At 37.6% G+C, this 22,758-nt stretch overlaps 1 protein-coding gene across 12 annotated transcripts in view; it reads left to right on the forward strand.

The window, feature by feature from the left end:
• Positions 1-22,758, forward strand: part of PIKFYVE (phosphoinositide kinase, FYVE-type zinc finger containing) — a 77,628-nt gene that overhangs the window by 34,203 nt on the left and 20,667 nt on the right. For 11 of the 12 annotated variants that reach the window (XM_024738313.1, XM_024738312.1, XM_024738322.1 and 8 more), the window contains 15 exons: positions 1,082-1,141; positions 2,740-2,869; positions 3,299-3,479; positions 4,084-4,158; positions 7,232-7,339; positions 10,720-10,860; positions 11,532-11,658; positions 11,891-13,050; positions 15,022-15,122; positions 16,315-16,386; positions 17,053-17,224; positions 19,249-19,427; positions 21,060-21,173; positions 21,563-21,671; positions 21,776-21,930. In XM_024738313.1, the coding sequence (XP_024594081.1) occupies positions 1,082-1,141; positions 2,740-2,869; positions 3,299-3,479; positions 4,084-4,158; positions 7,232-7,339; positions 10,720-10,860; positions 11,532-11,658; positions 11,891-13,050; positions 15,022-15,122; positions 16,315-16,386; positions 17,053-17,224; positions 19,249-19,427; positions 21,060-21,173; positions 21,563-21,671; positions 21,776-21,930 (2,884 nt within the window). The remainder of the gene's footprint in view (positions 1-1,081; positions 1,142-2,739; positions 2,870-3,298; positions 3,480-4,083; positions 4,159-7,231; positions 7,340-10,719; positions 10,861-11,531; positions 11,659-11,890; positions 13,051-15,021; positions 15,123-16,314; positions 16,387-17,052; positions 17,225-19,248; positions 19,428-21,059; positions 21,174-21,562; positions 21,672-21,775; positions 21,931-22,758) is intronic. The other variant, XM_024738317.1, reaches the window with a different exon arrangement.

Genomic DNA, 22,758 nt, shown 5'->3' on the forward strand with positions numbered 1-22,758 from the left:
ATATATATATATATATATATATCCTTTAGTATGAAGAGTAAAGCTTGTAAAGCCTCTACATTAGTTGAACAAATAGGGGTAGACATTATTAATTTCTGTGCGGGAGGTATAGGAATAAAGTATAACATCTGTTTTCACTGGTCCATATAATACTTGATTTTATTGTATCTGACATGGCACACTTCAACTTTCTAAATTTTTTCCTCCACTTTCTTGTTTGAAGAATGAGCATATTGGCTTATAGACACATTGACTTTTGAAGCCTATTTGTTTATAAATAAACTCTACCTGCAAAGAATTTTGTGGAGCACCTTTACCTTAAAGGGCTTAAAATGCATTGTGGTTAAATTTGCACGGTAGAAAGAACCTCATTTGAGCTATGCTTGGTCACAGACCTAGAGAAAAGGTCATGGGGAAGTAAAGAGTAAGTTTCACTTGTAAGAAAAATATTTACTATTCTAAAAGTTCTAAAAGAACACATTCACAGTGTGTTCAGAAGTTATCTTTCAGCAACTATTTGGAAGTATTTGGTTAGAATTTTTGAAAATTAAAACTCTAAAAACTAATATAAATCCTTACGAGTTACATCTTTATTCCCTGCCATTGTCACTTTTGTATTAATTTATTTTATAGCTTATATTCTGAAATTTAAAAAACCCCACCTTATATTGTGTTATGAGGTGGCTTCTCTATCTGAACTCATTGTTTGTTAAATAATACAGTTGTACATGAGAAAAAGTAACTTTTTAGGCTTGTCATGAAAATTACTGACAATCAGTTTTCATAAACAAGTTCAGTTTTGATAAGGGAAAAATGATCTGTTAAAGATTATCTGTCATTACTGTTTCAAGGTTCTGTTGAGTTATTAATTTAAGTCTATCAAGTTTAGTATGAAGTGTGCAGAACAAGTTATAAAGCATCATTTTAGCCCAAAGTTTTCGTGACTTGGCTGTGTACTGATGGGTTTAGTATGGGTAATACTTTGTGTGTGGGTGTGTTTTCTGTATAATTATGCTGGCATGTTATAGTCATAAGCTTCTCCTTTCCTTCCTCCTCTCTCTCCTCTCTCCCTGCTATGCAGAGTATTTGATTTCTGACAATGGAGGACAGCAGCTCTCAATAAGTGACGCCTTCATCAAAGGTAATTTTATCAAAAGCTATACATGGGATGGTGTCTCTTTTGTTCATGGGGATATACTTGGGGCTTCGCACATTGATAGGTGCAGACTAGGTACTGACAATGTATTTGATTATTTTAGTATCATGGGAACACAGGTTTTAATATGTGTAGTAACTTTGAGAGTGTTGAGAACCAAAAATGTAAACTTGGACTTGGTTTGAAAGAAGGTCTCTGATCTGAAAAGTAATTGTTTAAAAGCTTTTAAATAGATTTTGAATTTTATTCATTTAAAGGCATGAATAGCTTATGCTTTCCTATATCATGAGTATAGTATTAAGTATTGATATACGTATCATCAGTGATTGTCAAGCTTATCAAAAAGCCTACAGGCAGATCTCATCCAATTGAGGATGCTGCTTGCCCTGGGGAGTTGGGAAGACAAGTGGACAGAAGAGATAAAGAGATAATGCTGATCATTTCCCTGGAGACAAGAGGAAGTACAAGCCTTTTCTAACCGTGACCCTACTTAGCTTGCTGTGGAGTGAAGACGCACTTACTTAATTGGTCCATAACACTCTACAGCTTAGGCCTCAGATAATGGGAGGGTTTCACATAAAAGAGAGAAGGTAGGGCAAACTGGTACAAAGGCAGCCACTTGCAGCTGGTGTCATAACTTAGCAGTGTTTCTAAATTCACCTCCAAGCATCTGGTTCAACTAGATGTTTATAGACCAGGGGTTTAAATAATTGAAATGTGCCATTTTTGTACTTCACTTGTCATGGACACTTGCTTTACTGTGTAAGCTGCTGGAATGTTTAGTTGAAAGTTTTTTTGTTTGTTTTGTTTGCTTTAAGAGGGGAAAGATTTGACAATTTTTGTAAGCATTTCTCACCTCTTTTCTTTCCATTTATTCAGTCACATTTTTCAACATTTAGTGAGCGTCTTTTTTTGCAAAGCATGTAGTATTATCTATTATTTTTTTGGTCTTGATCCATTAACAAAATTTTACATAAATTGTTATTTACCGTGTTTTAATTTCTTTACAGTTAATTTTTAGGTCTGACTTGTAAAAGTTTTGCCAATTAAAAAGAAAGCCTTTTGTTCCTGTATTGAAAAAGAAACACTAAAAGGATTGTCTGAGTAGACTTTCTATACTTTCATGTACTGGTTCAGACATATAAGGGCTGAGCTTTTCTCTTTAAAGTTCAGTACCCACACTATCGCGTGTTCTGCTTGCATTCCGACTTCTATTGAATGCAGTTTTCAGTTTGTGATTTTATAGGAAAAATAAAGCACCTCGTTTTGTTAATGTCCCCAAATAAGTAAAAAGAGTGTAAAAAAAATCTCATTTGCTTTTCAGAAGCTGTATTTATAATTATTTTCTTGAGAGTCCTGGTTGCTTATGTAAATTTACTTTTCACACTTCTGTCTCTGATTTTGTCTGTTGAGAATATTGATGATCTAACTCAGAGTTCATTTTTTTATTTACGAATTTAAACATGTCCTTGCTTTTTTTACACCAACAATTGAATTGGCTAACTTAAGTTGGCAATTCCTAAATCTGCGAGTAGATGGTATAAAACGTGACAATGAAGTATAATTTCTTATTTTACACTTAGAATCCTTATTTAACCGTCGAGTTGAGGAAAAATCCAAAGAGCTGCCTTTCACACCTTTGGGTTGGCATCATAACAACCTGGAGCTGCTGAGGGAGGAGAATGGAGAGAAACAAGCCATGGAGAGGTTGCTGTAAGGCAGTGAGCTTTTTAATTTTAATTCTCCATTTTTATAATCTTCAGTGACTTGATAGGCATGTGCATAGTTCTTCCTTAGAAAATCAAAAATACTAACATTACTTAGGAAATAAAGCCTGTTCTGATGAAATTTCTTATAAAACAAAAAGTGTCCTAAATTGTCCTTGTCTGTCCCCATTGTCATTTATGTGTTAAAGTTTAATCAAATTAAATGGGTCATCTTAGTTGAGGATATTCACAGATTTTCTTTATGTGAAAAATCATTAAGGTGCAGATATGCAGAAAGAATAAAATTGACCAAGAAAATCTCATCTGTGAGCCATAATTAGTGTGCTTATTTCTTTGTAGACTGTGTTGTATCTTCAAAACTGTTGTCGCTGGCAGTATTAACTATGCAGACTTCTTTCCTGTAACATTTTTGTAGCTCAGCTAATCACAACCACATGATGGCACTACTCCAGCAGTTGCTCCATAGTGAGTCATTGTCACCATCTTGGAGGGACATCATTGTATCACTAGTCTGCCAGGTTGTTCAGACAGTCCGACCTGATGTCAAGAACCGGGATGATGACATGGATGTCCGTCAGTTTGTCCACATCAAAAAAGTGAGCTCTGCTAATGCTTTCCTAATGCTAGGAATTGATGAGATGGGCCTGATAATAATTTGTCTCTTAATGGTAATCTGAAAGGGTCATTACCAGGAGGGGTGCTAGGTGAGGAGGGGGAAGTTTTTCTGCCTGCTCTATTTGTTAGCAGTGCACTTAAGGGTCATAGAAGCCACTGTTAGGAAGTGAGAGGCGAATGGGGGTGGGGGGTAAGTTGGGCTTGCAATGAGTTGGGAACCCAAACTTTCTTGCTTCCTCTTCTTGATGTGTCATCTATGAGAAGTCCTCTTCCTACAGATTACTGTCACTGGTCTGAGTAAAAGCAGTGGGTAATTGCTTTATTTAGAGAGTAGTGGAGTTTTGCCTGTATTTTTTGCCTATGATATGTAACTTAATAGTGGTCTTAATTGACATCTGGCATCAAGTACCAGGTAGTATGTTAGAGTGTTGATGATCATGCCAAGAGGCCTTTCATTATTGATTGAAAGGAAGAAATGCATCCTGGAACTTTTTGTACTTATTTGGAAATAAATAATAGAATTCATTTGACTGGATTCTAAGGATGTATCATTGAATTTTATTGTTTTCTTAATTGTTTCATTAGATCCCAGGTGGAAAGAAGTTTGATTCTGTGGTTGTCAATGGGTTTGTTTGTACCAAGAATATTGCACATAAAAAGGTAATGTGATTCAGTTCAACAGTGAAGTTCAGCAAACTATGACTGTGTGCCAAGCTAACAAGCTGGGGGTACCTTAATCATGGAAGAAAAGGAGATTGGACATTGAGGGGTGACTAGCACTGTCTCCCATAGGGGTGAAATTTTGGGGGTTGAGGGAGAGTCTCCCAGAGCCGATGATGATTGGGACTTGTACAGTGGGAACTCATCAGACAGAAGAAGGCTTCCCAACCAGCAGGCTGACAGGACACTGGTATCATTTCTCCCTTCACCCCACTGCATCTCAGGGAGACAGGATTTTCTAACAGACTGGAGTCCTTCCAGAGGCCTACCATTTGACAACTTTGTTCTTCCTCATAGGGCTGAGCTCAGAATTATCACTGGAATTCTGTTATCCTTCTTCCCTTTTATCTCTGCCTTCAACCCTGAGGCTCTTTCTAGCACTAGCACAGAGAGTAGGGTGAAATAACCTGGTGGACTAAGGAAACTGAGATCCTAAGGTGCAAGATGGGAAATGGCAGGAGATGGGGCTGGAGGAAGCAGGCCGGGGCTTTGTATCTCACTTTATTCTGAAGGCTACTGATTAGCAAAGTGTAGTGTGCATCAGGATCACCTGTGGACCTTGTTAAAAATGTAGATCCCTAAGTCCAAACCCTGGAAATTCTCATTCAGTAGGTTTAGGGGGGTGGGAATTGAGGGGTGAGTACGGGAAGGGTGGGACTACTTAAAAAAAATTTTTTTAAGGAAGTATAGTTAATTTACAATGTTATGTTAGTTTCCAGTGTACAACAAAGTGATTTAGTTTTTTATACACATATATATATTTTTCATATTCTTTTCCATTATAGTTTATTACAGGATATTGAATATAGTTCCCTGTGCTGTACAGTAGGACCTTGTTGTTTATTTATTTTATACACAGTGGCTTGCATCTACCATTCCCAAACTCCCAATTTATCCCTCCCTGCACTCCTTTCCCCTTTGGTAACCATAAGTTTGTTTTCTATGTCTGTGAGTCTGTTTCTGTTTTGTATATAAGTTCATTTGTGTCATATTTTAGGTTCCACATATAAGTGATATTATGTAATATTTGTCTTTCTCTGTCTGACTTCACTTAGTGTGGTAATCTCTAGATCCATCCTCGTTGTTGCAAATGGCATTATTTCATTCCTTTTTATGGCTGAGTAGTACTCCATTGTGTATATATGTACCACATTTTCTTTATCCATTCATCTGTCGATAGACGTTTAGATGGCTTCCGTGTCTTGGCTATTGTAAATAGTGCTGCTATGAACATTGGTGTGCATGTATCTTTTCAAATTAGAGTTTTCTCTGGATGTATCCTCAGGACTGGGATTGCGGATCATGTGGTAACTCTGTTTTTAGTTTTTTAAGGAACCTCCATACTGCTTTCCATAGTGGCTGCACCAATTCACATTCATCTGGGACTGCTTTTAATGGAGGCACTCTGGGTGTTTCCAGTATCGTTTATGGGTTCTCAGATTTTGAGAAACCATTGATCTGTACAGTGTTCTTAAACCTTGCTGTGCTTCAGAATCACTAAGGGAACTTATTAAACATAGAGACACCCTGGCCCCACCTGATTTGGTTACAGTGAGACCTCAGGCAGATCTCAAGCCTGAACAACTAGATGGAGAAACTGCAGTCCTGTTTTCACTCTTTTCTAAGCAGAGTCTAATAATTTTTTTTTTTGTGAGTCATTAAGCCTCCTGAAAGTTGTTAGTGACCAAAGAGAAATAAAAGTATGTTTGGATTTGATATTATAGCAATGATCCAGAGTTCATATTTCTACATAGAGTCTTATTAAAACATTTTACCCATCAAAGTAGTACTTTAGTTTTTTAAAGATTTATTTTTTATTTTATTTATTTTTTTTTAAAAAGTTTTTTTTTTTAATTTTTGGCTATGTCAGGTCTTAGTTGCAGCACACGGGATCTTTGTTGCGTCATGCGGGTTTTCTCTTCTCTAGTTGTGGTGCGTGGGCTCCAGAGCACGTGGGCTCTGTAGTTTGCGGCACTCGGGCTCTAGTTGAGGCGGCAAACTCAGTAGTTGTGGCGCGCAGGCTTAGTTGCCCTGCGGCACGTGGGATCTTAGTTCCCTAACCAGGGATCAAGTCACCTGTATTGCAAGGTGGATTCTTTACCACTGGACCACCAGGGAAGTCCCCAAAGTAGTACTTTAAATCAAATTAAAGGGTCTTTGTTGAATTCAGAGGTAGGTATGTTGTGCTCATCTCCAGAATTAAAAACTGTTATGTGGGTGTGGTAGACACATATGCATGAATGACTGTCTTGCTCCACTGACCATATTTAGAGGTAGTCTTTAATTTGTAGTTGCTAAAAGAGCCCTGAATGTAGTTTCCCAGCTGATGAGTCACTGTTTTCAGGACCATTTACCGGTTTGGCCCTGATAAGCTTGGTCAGTCAGAAACTTCGATTGCAGGACCCTGGCTATTCTGCTTGTGGCTTTAGTTGCGTGGTTAGGATATATTGTTTGAGTCACTGCTTCAGGATATGCTTTAAGGTTTTCTGTTTTAACTTCTTATTACCCAATTTGGCTTGCAAATTTATGACTGCTTGGAAATTTACTCCATTAAAAATATATTCAACAGGTGTTTAAATCTTTTCTCCCTCATCTACCCTTCTTGAATTTCAGAAAAGTTAAATTCTGCCTTCAGAGTTGCTGATTTGTGGGAGTTTGTGGAGTAGACTGTCTTTAAGCCCCTCTCTGCCCTACCCAGGGCTGGATAGCTTTTCTTGCAACATTAGAAATTTTAAAAAAAAAATAGTTAAGAGTATAGAAGATTAGGTAAAATAGCATTAGTAGAAAAGATGCCAATTTTTGAAGAATTTTGCATAGCCCTAAACTAATAATTTGCTTTGAAAAAAAGTAAGAGAATACCACAAAAGAACTAAATGAGAGTATTTTAATATGAATATAATGAGATCATCTATTTAAGAGGAATTATGAACAGTGTGAATTTAAAGTTGTGCTTAAAGGAGGACTATAAGGTGCAAACTTCAGAGTTTTAACAAACTGTTCATTTATTTTTTAGATGAATTCTTCTATTAAAAACCCCAAAATTCTTCTGTTGAAGTGTTCCATTGAGTATCTCTACAGAGAAGAAACTAAATTTACTTGCATTGATCCTATTGTGCTTCAGGTAAGAACTTACTGAAACAGTGATCTGGAGGGATGTTTGTGTACTATGATGCTTGCCAGCTCTTATAACGCATTCCAGCTGGTTAAATTTGACAAACTTAATTGCTGTTGTTTCATTTTAAAAAATTTATTATAAAAGGTGCTTTTATGTATCACACTTTAGAAGCTTACCAAAAACCTCTGTCACTATTTTTAGTTTCAAAGTGTTAAAGGCAACACATGACTTTTTGAGAATATATGAAGAAAATGTGACAATCCAAATCCTGTTTTTCCTTCCCACCTGGGTCATGGATTTACTTTAAGGATTTCTCTAACTTAATCAGGTTCCCAATGATAATACCTGATTTTTTAATAGGTCTGTTCTACTAAAACACGTGTTTCTAGAACACTGAGTAGCTTACACACAGTTGGTAAAAGGCAATAACATCCTATGGAAGTTGTGTCAGTTTCTGTCTGGTTTTGCTTAAGTGTGGAGGCCCAGAATAACTGTGGTAGGATTATAACCCTCAGCTGGAAAGAAAATCAGCCTCAGCTCAGCTCCTATAAAGGCAGGAACCCTTTTAGTTCTATTTTAAGAAATTAGAAGTGAGCTCCTCTCCTAAGAGTTCTCTCCCTCGAGAGATGCAGCCCCTGGTCCTGGATGGCTCTTAGGCGTTCACTGTTCAGAGTTCCATTTCCAATTGTACTGTTGCACTTGCTTTTGTACGTTTTAAATTTCCCTTGAGGCCACCTCCAGCTACACTGAGCTGCCTGTCTGGGCTGTCCAAGTTCTCTGTCAAGGTACCAATTTTTATTCTTGTTAGTGGTCTGAATATGAAGTTACATAGGTTTTAAAAGTTGTCTGCCCCAACCTCTTTTCTCCCATAAATGCTATTAATTAATTTGTAGTTGTTCAAAATGCGAAGTTTTCAGGAATGTGTATTCCTATTATAGCAGAAACACTTACATTCAGTTCCAGAAACATTTAGGAAAAGCATTGCTTGAAAATTCATAGGTGATAGGTACATTTTCTCAAGAGTGGTAAGAGCAATCACTTTTGTTCTGAATTCATAGACAGCAACAGAAAAAACTTAATTGTGGTGAAAGGCACCATGGGTCATGAAACTCTGCTCTATTGCTTAAGGAACTCTGTTAACTGGGACTGTTTCCTTTTGGAATTCAGCTATGTATCAGTAAAAGTGAGGGGTTTCAGCTAGATTTATACCATTCCTTCTAGCTCTTATTTACTAGGACTTTTCAATGACAACTGAAATAAGGAAAAAGGGGAAACAATTATCGTTCGTGGAATCTAAGGTACTGTGATGCTGGGACTTTTCTTGATCTCACTGAAGATGTCAGTGAAAGACTTTTCTAGGTTTAGATCACAACCACATGGATTGCAAGATGCATCCTAATTGCAGAGATGTTAAAATGTGTACAATTTTATGTCTTGGAGTTGATGAACTAATAATTAGAATCCATAGATACTTAGTTACAAAAAAGTTATACTTAAATTTATCTGCTTTATTTTAACTCCATCCTTACGACCAGGTTAACAGACTAAAAACTTTATGTTAGAGAAGTATGCTCTGGGCAATGTATATTAGTAAACATTAAATTTAATTCATATAATTTAAAGCATCTGGTTCATCAGTGCTATAAAACAGTTTATTATATCTTTAAGTGACCTATTAAAGTTTTTAGTTTGAATTGATAGTATCAATTGATATGACTTTTTTTTAATCCTTTTTTTTGGTCCACTCATTGTTGAATAACCAATCAAAGAACAAGCTGAAAGGTAAATAAAAAAGGAGGATGAGAAACAGTGGGCAAAGAGATAATTAGCCTGTGGTGCCATACTGTCTTCACAAGATCAGCCCTCAAGATCTGTTGGTCTGCCACTGCTCCATTGTGTTCCTGGCCTACCTTCTGATACTCTTTCCTTGCTGAGCCTCTCCCAGGACCCCTTTTTAGCATGGTGCTTCATGTATAATCATAATAGTTGACTGGAGCTGGAACTGAGAGGAAATGTATTTGCTATCCCTATATCAGAGGCCAGAAACTTAAAAAAAAAAAAAATCAACTTATTTTAGTTATTCTTTTTTTTTTTTTTTTTTGCGGTATGTGGGCCTCTCACTGTTGTGGCCTCTCCTGTTGCGGAGCACAGGCTCCGGACACCCAGGCTCAGCAGCCATGGCTCACAGGCCCAGCCGCTCCGTGGCATGTGGGATCTTCCCGGACCGGGGCACGAATCCGTGTCCCCTGCATCGGCAGGCAGACTCTCAACCACTGAGCCACCAGGGAAGCCCTATTTTAGTTATTCTTTATTAGAGCTGCACAAATAAAATCATTTAAAATGTCATTAAATAGCAATTTAGTAAGCAGAGAAGGAAATTAACACGTTTCAAGGAAAAAAATTCCATTTTGTTAATAATGGGAGAATTTGAAAATGTACAATTTCTATCAGTAAAACAGAGAAGGGTGAGAAGAAATATACTCCATCTAACAGGGCAGGTTCATTGCAGGGGATAGGCTCGTCCATTGCTGGTGGCACTGACCATGAATACAGTCTTACTCAGAAAACACTGGGCATAGGGAGCAGAAGTGACAGATGTGCTCCCGCATTCCATTGTCACCTCTCTGAGCCCAGAAATTTTATGAAACAATTAATGAATTATATTGTTTTAACTCTGGTTGTTATTTACAATATTCATTTGCTTTGAAAGTAAGCCTTTGTCATGAAATTGTATTAAAAATGTTTTAATTTTTAACTATAGCTGTTCTAGGTGGAATATTATCTGTTCGGAGATTGAAATTAGGAAGTAGCTGAAGTAGCATCTGTTAGAGAGTTATTTATTCAGATACCCAAAAGAAGAGATATTCTGGTTAGTTTCAGAATGCAAAAGGGGGAATTCATAACTATATTAAAAACGTTTAGAAATTGCTTTCATTTAGGGTTAGGGTTTTTAATTAATTAATTTATTTATAACCTTTGAGAGCTAGCTAATTGGATTCTTGGCTTTTATGTCATAGGTTATTAAGAATTCAAAATCCTTCAAAGTAAAGGTAGTGAGTTGGAGAATGAAATTTCTCCTGAAACTCTTCAGCATAATCGGCAGATTTAGAATGATGAAAAATATTCTTGGTTGTGTTTGAGTTAATTTGCTTATAGCAATGGTGAGTGATCTTTAGCATAGTTTCACCTGAGATTGGGGACCTGAGAAATGAGTTAACACATCAGTACTACAGTGTTTACTTAGTAGGAAATATTTATTAGTAGTGGTTTGTGGGCAAAGAAAACTTAGGCTGAGTTTGATATTAATAGTCAAACTATCCTGATATTCTTACATGTCTAGATCTTGAATTGTACCACACATAATATTTTTGATTTATCTTACTTAGGAAAGGGAATTCTTGAAGAACTACGTTCAGCGAATAGTTGATGTTCGGCCCACATTGGTTTTAGTTGAGAAAACGGTATCTCGAATTGCCCAGGATATGTTACTGGAACATGGCATTACTTTGGTCATTAATGTAAAATCAGTGAGTGTTCTTATTTTTCTATTTTTATATCATTTAAAAATAATCACGGCTTGTAAATTTATATGCATGTGTGGTAGATATGCAGGGATCTTTAATTATTTATTTCTTTGCTGTGCCATATATATTGAAAGTAGGACAGGCATGGCAGTGATTTCATTATTTATAAGACTGGAGGAACTCAGGCTGGAAGAAAGTACGATTCATATAGCACTCATACGAGTTATATAATGCTCATCATAGGTTCTACAAGACCAAAGGTGTAATAGACATTAGTTAATAAGTAGTATTTGTGGAGACTTCATTTTGTAGCAGAAAATGTTCTCTCCCTTGAAAAGTTACCCTCTTCAGAACAGAGGTCAGTTCTGGAGGTTTCCCACCCTCCTGGAAGCTTCCCACCCTCCGCTCCTGAATCAGTACCTTTTGCCAGTGCATGATGCTTAAATGTCTTTTGATAATGTCGTTAATATGAGTATGGTTTATTTTAGTAGGCTCATATTGATTTCTAAGTGTAGACTAATCTAGAGTCAGTAAAAGTCACTTAATTATTAAAATCAAGGAAATTCATTGCGAGGGCATTTTCATATGTTCCTATTATTTTTTCATATTAAATTTTCTAAGAATTTTATTCTTCTGTGTCAAATTTTGTAATATAATGTTGTTCTGTGTTCTAGCAAGTTTTAGAACGAATCAGTCGGATGACCCAAGGTGATTTGGTGATGTCGATGGACCAGCTGCTTACAAAACCTCACCTGGGCACCTGTCACAAATTTTACATGCAGATGTTTCAGTTGCCTAATGGTGAGTGATCTCTAGTATAGATTTACCTGGAATTGGGGACCTGAGGTCATGAGTAAATTCATCAGTACTACAAGGGTGACTTAGTAGGAAATAGCTATTAGCAGTGGTTAAATGAGGACAGGCAACTGTTGTTTTACTTAAGGGTTTTTCTCTGGTTGATGTTAAGATGGTGAATTCTGTCTGGACTTCTGGATTGCCACCTAAGCCTTCTTAACCTTGTGTTTATTTGTAGAACAAACCAAAACACTGATGTTTTTTGAAGGCTGTCCACAGCACTTGGGCTGTACAATCAAGCTTAGAGGAGGCTCTGATTACGAGCTGGCTCGAGTTAAGGAGATCCTAATATTTATGATCTGTGTAGCTTATCATTCTCAACTAGAAATCTCCTTCCTCATGGATGAATTTGCTATGCCTCCTACATTAACACCAAACCCCTCCTTCCATTCTCTGATTGAGGGACAGGAGGATGAAGGGGCTGCACAAGAGCCATTCAGCGGAAGTCCCCTCCCCCGGGAGCCTGACTTCCCTCCGGACTTTCTGCCCTCTGATGATAGCAGTTTGCTAGAATCAAGGATTCTGTTTGAGAAGGGTGATCAGGAAACTAAAAGTGTGCCACAGGATGTTGCCTCTTCAAAGCATCAAGAGCATGCCACAGCAGCTTGCCCAGCAGGTGCCCCCTGTGCTCTCTTTCCATCGGTACCAGAATCATTGCTGCCGCTCCATATAGATGACCAACAGGATGCCATAGGCAGTGAGCAGCCAGAGGCTTTGCAGCAAACAGAGGAGCTACAGGATCGCAAAAGCCAGATGAGAGCCTTTAGAGACCCTCTACAGGATGACACTGGCCTGTATATTACTGAGGAAGTTACCTCCTCTGAAGATAAACGAAAGACTTATTCTTTGACCTTTAAACAGGAATTGAAAGATGTGATCCTCTGTATCTCCCCAGTAATCACATTCCGGGAGCCCTTCCTTTTAACTGAAAAGGGGATGAGATGCTCTACCCGAGATTATTTTGCGGAGCAGGTTTATTGGTCTCCTCTCCTCAATAAAGAGTTCAAAGAAATGGAGAGCAGGCGGAAGAAACAGATGCTTAGGGATCTCTCTGGCCTTCAGGGCATGAATGGAAGTGTTCAGGCCAAGTCTGTTCAAGTCCTGCCCTCACACGAGCTAGTGAGCACCAGAATTGCCGAGCACCTGGGTGATAGCCAGAGCCTGGGCAGAATGCTGGCCGATTATCGGGCCAGAGGAGGAAGAATTCAGCAAAAAAATTCAGACCCTTTCACTTATTCTAAGGATGCATCGGGTACTTCAAGTGGCAAATCTGGAAGCAAAAGTGAAGGTGACGAAGAGAAAGCGTTGATTACAAGTGATGCAGTGTGGTCAACAAAGGTGAGCAAGTCCACTTTTTGTGCTTGTGTAAATTTAAAATGTGTTGGGGACTTTCCTGGCCGTCCAGTGGTTAAGACTTCGCGCTCCCACTGCAGGGGGCACAGGTTCTATCCCTGGTCGGGTAACTTAAGATCTCACATGCCTTGAGGTGCGGCTAAATAAATAAATAAATCTACGTAACATACATGTCTTTAAAAAAAATGTGTTGAAAATCTCTGCTATGGCAGGGTAAAAATAATCAAATATGACAAATTGCATGCAGATTTATTAAATATTTCCTCTATGCTTTTTTTGTCTAGGTCTTTCGGCTTATGTGTTGCTTTAAAGTATGAAATAGGAGTGTAATGTAATGAAACTGGATTTTGAGGGTTTCAGGCTAAGTTCACAGTAAACTCAGGAGGAGCTCTGAGGTAGGGCGGCAGCGTGGAGCTGCTTAAAATTTCTGGCATGATGACTCGGGTTTAGTGTGATGTGTCCTTGATCCTTTTAATGGCAGTGAGCAGGACAGTAAGGGTTGGAAGTTTATTGTAGGAAATGGATGTGTTTTAAAAAAATAAGGGAGATTTATTCATGGATACATTATTGATAATGGTGGTAATAAAACTAATGAACAAATTTATCTCTAGATGAGGAAATACAGTTTTTTAATAAAACAAAAAGATGTTTGCTTTCACAAGTCTGGGAATGATTAATAATGGTACACCATTTTTAATACATGAAATTGGCAAAAAAGAATGTGATAAGAGCCATGACTAATGAGGTATGGAAAAATACTTATAATAAACTAAATAAATTTATGTTTATATACATTTATGTAAACTTATTAAAAGTGATAGGGTGGTCTTTTAAATTTACATGAGTACATATATATTTTTGATTTAGGGTTCCCATCTTTTATAACTTATTTCTGCAGGTAAGTAAGCATTTGGTATAAAGATGCTTACATTTTATTATAATATATGTACAAGGGTGTTTACTGAAGCATTATTTCTAATTGTTTGCTGTTAAAAGGATGAGTTGGATCTCGTTTAATGACCCAGAGAGAACCCATGATATATTTTCTAGTGTTAAAAAGCAAATTGGGGCTTCCCTGGTGGTGCAGTGGTTGGGAGTCCACCTGCCGATGCAGGGGACACGGGTTCGTGCACCGGTCCGGGAGGATCCCGCATGCCACGGACTGGCTGGGCCCGTGGGCCATGGCCGCTGGGCCTGCGCCTCCGGAGCCTGTGCTCCCTACGGGAGAGGCCACAACAGTGAGAGGCCCGCATACCACAAAAAAAAAAAAAAAAAAAAAATTGTGTTTTAATATACGTAGCATCAAACCATTTTTGTAAAAAACCAAAATCACCTGTGTATACTTAAGTGAGTGTTTTTGTGTGTTTATATGTATGAGCTAGTGAAAGTACATGGTTTTTAACCATACAGTCAAATTTGTCAATTTGGGAGGAAGGGCAGCATCAAAGGAGGAGAGGCTTTAAGTACTTCATGAACTTCTTCATATACCTCTGTACTGTTTGAATTTCAGCAGAGACAGGTGTTACCTTTGTAATGATCAAAAACAGGTATAAAGTACAAATAAATAAATACCTCAGGATTTAGATTTCTGGGTATCACAGGTTGATGTTATATCCAGCTATCAATTCAGACTATTTCATATTTAATTAACTATTTACTTCCAAGATAATTTAATGTAGTTTTGTAAAAATAAGAGTATTTAAGAAAACAAGCTATTTAGACATCTATTGGTATTTTTACGTTTCACTTAAACCTTTTGGATTGTTTTACCTCAAAAACTAACTGCTCTTCTTCCTTATATTTAGTGTCTTGTAGTTTTGAATCTTCACTGAAACCCCTGTAGTGATGACAGAGGCTTTACAGATCGAGTGGAGTGTGTTGGATGTTGGAGCCGGGCCTGGGGTTGGAGTGCATTATGACTTGCGGGTGCTCATCTGGATGTTCCTTCTCTTCCAGGTGGACTGTCTGAATCCTGCCAACCACCAGAGACTGTGCGTGCTCTTCAGCAGCTCTTCTGCCCAGTCCAGCAATGCTCCCAGTGCCTGTGTCAGTCCGTGGTAGGATTCCTTGCCCAGCCCCCCTGCACCCCCCCACTATTGTACTTGAGGATAGAATTCCAGCAAGTCTGAAAACAATTCAGCCATTAGGCTCTGTTTTTAGGTGCATGGCATGCTGCTGGTCATATGTGAATTGATGGAACTTTTGAACTTGTGAATTACATATGAAATTTGTATTTGTTCATGGGTAGAAGTAAATGAAAGTACCTTTAGTGAGAGTGAAAACGGATGTGAGGGATGGAAGAGAAATTTGTAGTTACGAAAGTGAGAGAGTTGATACATAAAAGCTAGTTTTAAGCATTTTGATAACATGTACAAATCAGGCAGGTTTTCTTTAGGCATCGCTTTCATAAAAGCAGTCAGTCTTTTGTCTTAAGTTTTATTCTAAAACTTAATTCTAAGTAGATTGACAGAAACACATTTTATAATGTTATAATTTATTTCCAGTGGTAGTCACAAAAGCCTAGTTATTACATAGTTTAGTTTTAAAAGTACTAAAGAACATAACTGCTTGTTTTTGGAGTACTTTCCATGACAAAATGTGTTCCGTATTTTAATTCTGGACACCAGAAACACTTACTTCCACCAGTGAGATCAGGAATTCTTCCAGCATCAGTAGAGCTCTAGCAGTCTGACTTGGGGCTGGGTGAGCCCATGGGAATTTTCTCTGGGAGTTTAGGTCAAGGCTTGATATAGGATGTGGGTTTCTACAGGGTATGTATAGCTGAACTCTCTTATTTGTGGGCATTTATAAGTTGGGTATAAAGTTAAGAATTGGCTTTCCTGGAGGAATGTGAGCTGCTGCTCTTTGTGCTCAGTAATGGTGTGGACTAGAGAGCAGAGACAGGAGTCCCATTTTATACTGACTGGGCTTAAGGCTTTGTAAAGGAAACTTCTACTTCTTCCTAACTCAAATCAGTTTTACTCATTTAATATTACAGTTTGTGCATCCTGATTAAATAGTTTCATAGGATACTAATGGACTGGGAATGGATACGATGCTGTAGTGTGGCTAGTACAAACCTGTTTTATCAGATGAGGTAAAACCTGTTCTGTAACAACAAAAGAATAGTACCTGTTTTAATACTGTATTATAAGCAGATCTAACAGGTATCAGTTTGGAGTCTCATGAAATATCTTTTGCTGGCTTGGTAATTCATATGATATGTTTCTAAGAAATCTTTTCTTTTAGGATTGTAACAATGGAATTTTATGGAAAAAATGATCTTACATTAGGAATATTTTTAGAGAGATACTGTTTCCGGTAAGAACCAATTTTCTCCTTATGTTCCATTTATGCTTTTTTGATGCCCAGAATTTCAACCTAAATATAAACATGAGTTGGAGCACTGTTGTGTGACCTTCGTGTTCATGCCACATGCCAGGGTTTGCAGAGAAGTAATCCTTTCATATTTCAACCCAGCATGTCTTCTCCAGTTCATTCCTCAGATCTTTGCCCATCTAATTGCCCTGCAATCCCACAGACTTTTTTTAGGATGTCTGTTTTTACAGTGATTCAAATGAGAGGCAAGAGAAGCTAAGGACCTCAGTTTAAGTCTTAGAGCTATCACCTGCCACTTAATATGACAAAGAACAAGTAGTTTAATCTTTACCAGCCCCCTTTATAGGTATTAACAAACTCCACAAATGTCAGGAGTTTTAATAGGTAAAATGAGATGATGTTTTAGAAATACTTGGCAAATAGAAGGTGCTTAACAAGTGGAACCTATCACTGTGATGTGGTTGAAGGCAGGATGTTCAGCTGCAGGCTCTGAGCAGGATGAATGGTACCCCGAGCAGATCATCCACCAGTCGTCCTTACTCTTGAGAGGATGCTGCACTTTCTCTACAGTGGTCCTGTTTAGCCAGGATTCACTATACACTGCTCCTCGGTTTCGTGGTTAATGTGAGGACTTTCTTTTTGTCAAAGGCCTTCCTATCAGTGTCCTAGCATGTTCTGTGATACCCCCATGGTGCATCACATTCGACGCTTTGTCCATGGCCAAGGCTGTGTGCAGATAATCCTGAAGGAGTTGGATTCTCCAGTACCTGGATATCAGCATACAATTCTCACCTATTCCTGGTGCAGAATCTGCAAACAGGTAAGTGTACCCTGTTGCTATAATATATCACATAGTATCTTTTATTTCTGTATTAGTATAGTTCTTTTTTAGGGGGGAGGGTGGCCTCTGTTTTTTTGGATTTAGTATTTGTCTTTGGGCTCTTATTTATTTTACCTTCTAATGCTGTATGTTCCCTTTAATGTTTGTTTCCTAAAGATTCCATTTTAGGATTTATCAGTCATCATATAAAACATAGGGTACCATGCCCAGTAAAATAGATGGAGGTTTTATCTTGACAGTTCTCCATTATGTTTGTTTATTCATTCAGTAAATGCTTATTGAGCACCACCTAGGTACCAGGTACTGTGCTAGGCCCTAGGAAAGAAGGAACAACAAGGTCAGGCTCCTGTCCTCTAGCGGGGGAGACAGACTTACAGTGATTACAGTATGCTAGAATGCTTGTGTAAGTTTAAGTCTATGTCAACATTTCTATCTTAAAACATACAGATGAGAGACCATGTTTAATTCATCTCTGCTGGTTTTCATATACATTCTTTAGGAAAGAACCATGTGTTTTATTTCTTCTGTGTGTTTTTCTAACTCTGCAGGGAATATTTGGTGCCAATATTATGTTTTTAATATATACTTTTTATTCAAATTGTTAACAGTGAGCATATGCCAAATTTAACTTCATTGTTATCTTAATTGGCTTATTTTGGAGTGTGTGTTTGGAAGCACATATGGGAATTAGAGATAAAATAATAGTGCAACCCATTTCAGTATCAGAGAGGTTGAGGAGGGCAAAGTCAAAGGTAGTGCCTTCTTCGGTAGGAACAAAGAGCCGTGAGATCATTTCTTGCAGTGATTGGTCTTCTTATAGTTGTTCCTCTAGGCCTTTAGTTTGCTGTTAGACAGCTGGCAATATTTTGTTGTAGAATATGTGAACTTCTGTAGATTGACCAGTGAACTAAATGAATAACTTAAATTCGATCTTTATTTCTTGCATGTTTGGTGTATGCACTTTATTTTAAAACAAAAACTTCTGCCTTTGGGGTTATGTTAGAAAGGAAAAGGTAAACAGTTTTTGTTACACAGAAATGAAAACTTAGGTGTCCAAAAAAGTTATATATGACCAAATATTAGTATACTTACTATTAAATTTCTGTAAGCCATGATAATAGAAAAATGGGCAAGGGGTGTGACAAAGCAATTTAATACAAATGGCCAGTAGACATGTGCAAATACATTTTACTCATTAGTAATAATCAAAGAAGTATAAATAAATAAAATAAATGGAATGTGTTTTTATTTATTTAGTTTTTAAAGAAGTTACATTTCAAAGATTTATAATTCCTGAGATTAGTAAGAAAGTCGGGAAATTGATATTCTCAGATACTGTTGGAGATTGTCTCCCAAAACAGGTGTACTGGTTTACACAATGTGGCAGAAAGTATCAAAGACCATATAAATGTCCATGCCCTTTGACCTACCAATTTCCATTTTCATTAATTTATTTCAAGGAAATAATAATTATGGATATTTATAAGTGTATATATATATATATATATATGTATATATATACATACATATACACACACACAACAGGGAAGTTCATCAAAATAGTGAAAAACTTGTAATGTCTTAAATGCACATCAATAGGGATTGGTTAAATAATTCCATATTATGGGATACTCTGCAGCCATTAAAAATCAAATTGTATAAGAATATTCTATGTGGGAAAATATGATATATTGCTAATAAAAAAAGGTTATGAAGCTAATTATAGGGAACAATTTTTATTTATAAACATCCCAGCTAAGCATATATGTATTCATGTATAGAAAGAAAGCAAACATACTAGCATATTGATGGTGGTAGTGGGATTACTGGCAAGAGAGTTTTCCCCAGCCATCCCTAACTCCACCCACCTCGAAGCATTTTTTTCTTCTTCTAGTTTTCTGTAGTCAGAATATACTAGATTTGTACTAGAGAAGAAAATACATTGTTTTTTAAAAAAGAGATTCTCAATATGTGATTAGATAACAATTTATGCTGAATTTCAGGTAACACCAGTTGTTGCTCTTTCCAATGAGTCCTGGTCCATGTCATTTGCAAAATACCTTGAACTTAGGTTTTATGGGCACCAATACACCCGTAGAGCCAATGCTGAGCCGTGTGGTCACTCCATCCACCATGATTATCACCAGTATTTCTCCTATAACCAGATGGTAGCATCTTTCAGGTAAGAAGTCTGAGTGACCTTGTCACAATCACATACTCCCTGGAAGGCTTTATAACATTTCCAGTATTACTAGATTGAATTAATTTTTGGTGTGTGTTGTTCCCCATTCCCACTCTTGCAAAGGCAGAGGGCCATACTCTGTGAAGAGCTTTCAGTGTTATTATTTTATTTAATCCTTTAAGAAATATGTATTATTATCACCCTAACTTAGAGAGCTTATAGCTGACAAATAGAGCTAGCAAGTCATGATCCATGATTCTTGCTACTGCAGGTGTTACTCTTAACCATTGTTTTTGCATCTGAGAGCTTATCAGAATTTTTGCTAAGACATTACTTAGCCATAAGGGTAATCGGATATTCCGGATAGAGCTAAAATCACTAGTTCAAAGAATGGGTGTTTACACTTGTTCTTAAATGATTTGAGAAAGCCTTCGGGCTGTGCCTTCAGAATATACCCAGAACATGTCTCACCACCTCCACCACTACCACTCTGGGCTGAACCTCTGTTGTCTTTTACTAGATTATTGCACTAACCTCAATCAGTTTCCTTTTGGCCTTACCTGCTGCAGCCTGTTCTCAACACAGCAGTCACAGTGGTATTGTTATATGAAAATCAACTCAGGCCACTCATGTGCTCTCGAGCCTCCAGTGGGTGTCTGTTTCACCCTGAGTGAAGGCCAGAGGCCATTTACGAGCCTGTGAGCCCCTACATGCTCTGGCTTCTCACCCCCTACTACACCCCCCCTCGCTCACCGTACTTCAGCCTCACTGGCCTCCTGGCTGGACCTCAGCTATGTCAGGTAGGCTCCTACCTGGGAGCCCTGCACTTGTTCTTCGTCTCTGAGCTGCCTGCTCCCAGATATCTGCCTACTTTTCCTTATTTCCTGCAGGTCCTTGTTCAGATTTCACCTGCCCTGACTCCCTCTCACTGGGGCACTCCTTGCTTCCCTTTCCTGCTTTATTTTGCCCTGTAGCACCTACTGTCTGGCGTAAGATATGTTTTAAGTATATGTTTTTGTTTATCGCCCAAGCCTTATTATTCCTGAATCACGAGAGCAAGAATTTTGGCCCTTACTCCATGCTGTATCTCAGCACCTAAAACAGCATCTGACACATAATAGGCACAAATAGGTACACAAATAGGAAATACTTGTAATTGAACCCTATTTCCTTTTTTAAGCAAGAGCTATTAACCATGAACCCAGGGCCTAGGTGAGATGTAGCATTTACTAGACATCATGAACTTCAGGTGGAAAGGAAACTCACAAAGAATCCCTGGGAACTGCGAAGGTAGTGAATACCTGTGTCCAAGCTAATTGTAGGAAGGAGTCCCTCTGCTCATTCATGGAGGTTTATATCCCAGTCATTTGTTTTTAAAGCACATGAGGATGGCCTCGGGGGATAAAAGATGACATCTCAATGCAGGGGAAAAATAAAACAAAATCTTTTTAAAACTGGGGAGGGTATTTGTAATGGCTGAAAGTTGCCTTCAGTATTTTTGATTGTTTTAAAAATGCCATTTCACAGAAACTTTATGATCTCTTGCACCTCATAGGACTTAGTTGGCACCTCTACTCAAAATATTAAAATATTTTTCACTTTTCTACTATTACTTGTATTTTTTCCTCTCAGTTATTCTCCCATTCGGCTTCTTGAAGTGTGTGTTCCACTTCCCAAAATATTCATTAAACGTCAGGTCCCACTAAAAGTGGCCCTTCTTCAGGATCTGAAGGACTTCTTTCAAAAGTAAGTTTTATTTTCTTTGGTCATCTGTTTTTGTTTAGTACTGCCTGAAATCTAAACTATTTTAAATATCATGTTTGTTCCTTTAGCTTTCTTCGAAAACAGAAATAACCTGTTTTTCTAATTGTATATTATATATGCCTGATGTAAAAAAGGAAAAGTGTAGACAGTTCATAAAAGTACTGACAAAGAAGTCAAACGCTCTCAGGCATAACAACTATTAAAATTTTGATATACGTCCTTTTTTGTTCTGCAAAATTGTATGTGATTCTTAATTAGATAAGACCTAGTTAAAGTTTTGTGTGTACATCTTTTTTCTACTTGCGTGAGATTAGACAATTTGATTCTGACTTTTCTAAAGTGCTTAATATTGTTTATGTTTATATTGTTAGAGTTTCACAGGTATATCTTGCTGTGGATGAAAGACTCGCATCTTTGAAAACTGATACATTTAGCAAAACAAGAGAGGAGAAAATGGAAGATATCTTTGCACAAAAAGAGGTAATTCATTTTTCTGACAGAAACCCAAATGTTAGCTGTGAACTTGTTAGAGGTTCCTTTTGGGGTGTGTCTCAGATTGCTGGAGTGGTTTCTGTTCCTTGTAGATGGAAGAAAGCGAGTTCAAGAGCTGGACTGAGAAGATGCAAGCACGGCTCCTGTCTTCCTCTGTGGAGACCCCTCAGCAACTGCAGTCGGTCTTTGAGTCACTCATCGCCAAGAAACAAAGCCTCTGCGAAGTGCTGCAGGCTTGGAATAACAGGTGTGACTTTGCAGTCCGGTGTTTCTTTTACATTATTGCAAAATTTGCTCTGCTATCATGTTTTTGATGTAAATGTCCTTATTAATTTGGATGTTTCCTTTTACTCTCAAGTTGTAGGAGCTTTATTTTTATTGCCACTACCACCCTTCACCTCTTTCATCCTTTAAAGTGTAGGTTGTGAAGATAAAAACAAAGATGAGAATAGCCTTCATTGCTGTTGCAAATACAGTGTGTGTGCTTAATGAACCTAATTTATCTGTATTAGTATGTCATGGAGTGATTATTGGGTTTTAGGCCATTACTTTCAACTCTATTATTTTGTGTATCTTGTACCTTTATTTAAATATTTATTTGGGGAAATATTTCCCTTTAATGCTTATTGAAAAGTTCAGTTAGATTATTATAGCATTTATTGAGCACTTGGACCATGCTAGGCACTAAGTAAGGCAGTAGATGGACATGCACTGTTTTATTTGATTTTGAGTCCTACAATGTACGTATACTGATTCCATTTTACAGAGGAAACTGTGGCTGTACGAGACTAAGGGATTTGCCCAAGTTATAGAGCTGTTAATTGTCAGAGCTTGGCTTTGAGCCCAGGTCTGTTGGTCTTTAACACCCGTAGTTTTTACGTTATGCTGTATTGTCTCATTATAACTTGCTATTCTTTTATTACTATAGTCATATCAGTAACAAGTGATTAATTGATTAGAAAGAAAACAAAAATTTAGTCTTAGTTATGTACAGCTTTAAAATCTATTGCATTCGAAATAGGAAAATCTAATTCTTGTGGTTTCAAAGCTATAAGGAGAATATGTGTAAACATTA

The sequence above is a fragment of the Neophocaena asiaeorientalis genome, unplaced genomic scaffold (assembly GCF_003031525.2).
Source record: "Neophocaena asiaeorientalis asiaeorientalis breed wild unplaced genomic scaffold, Neophocaena_asiaeorientalis_V1.1 scaffold258, whole genome shotgun sequence".
NCBI classification, from domain to species: Eukaryota; Metazoa; Chordata; class Mammalia; order Artiodactyla; family Phocoenidae; genus Neophocaena; species Neophocaena asiaeorientalis.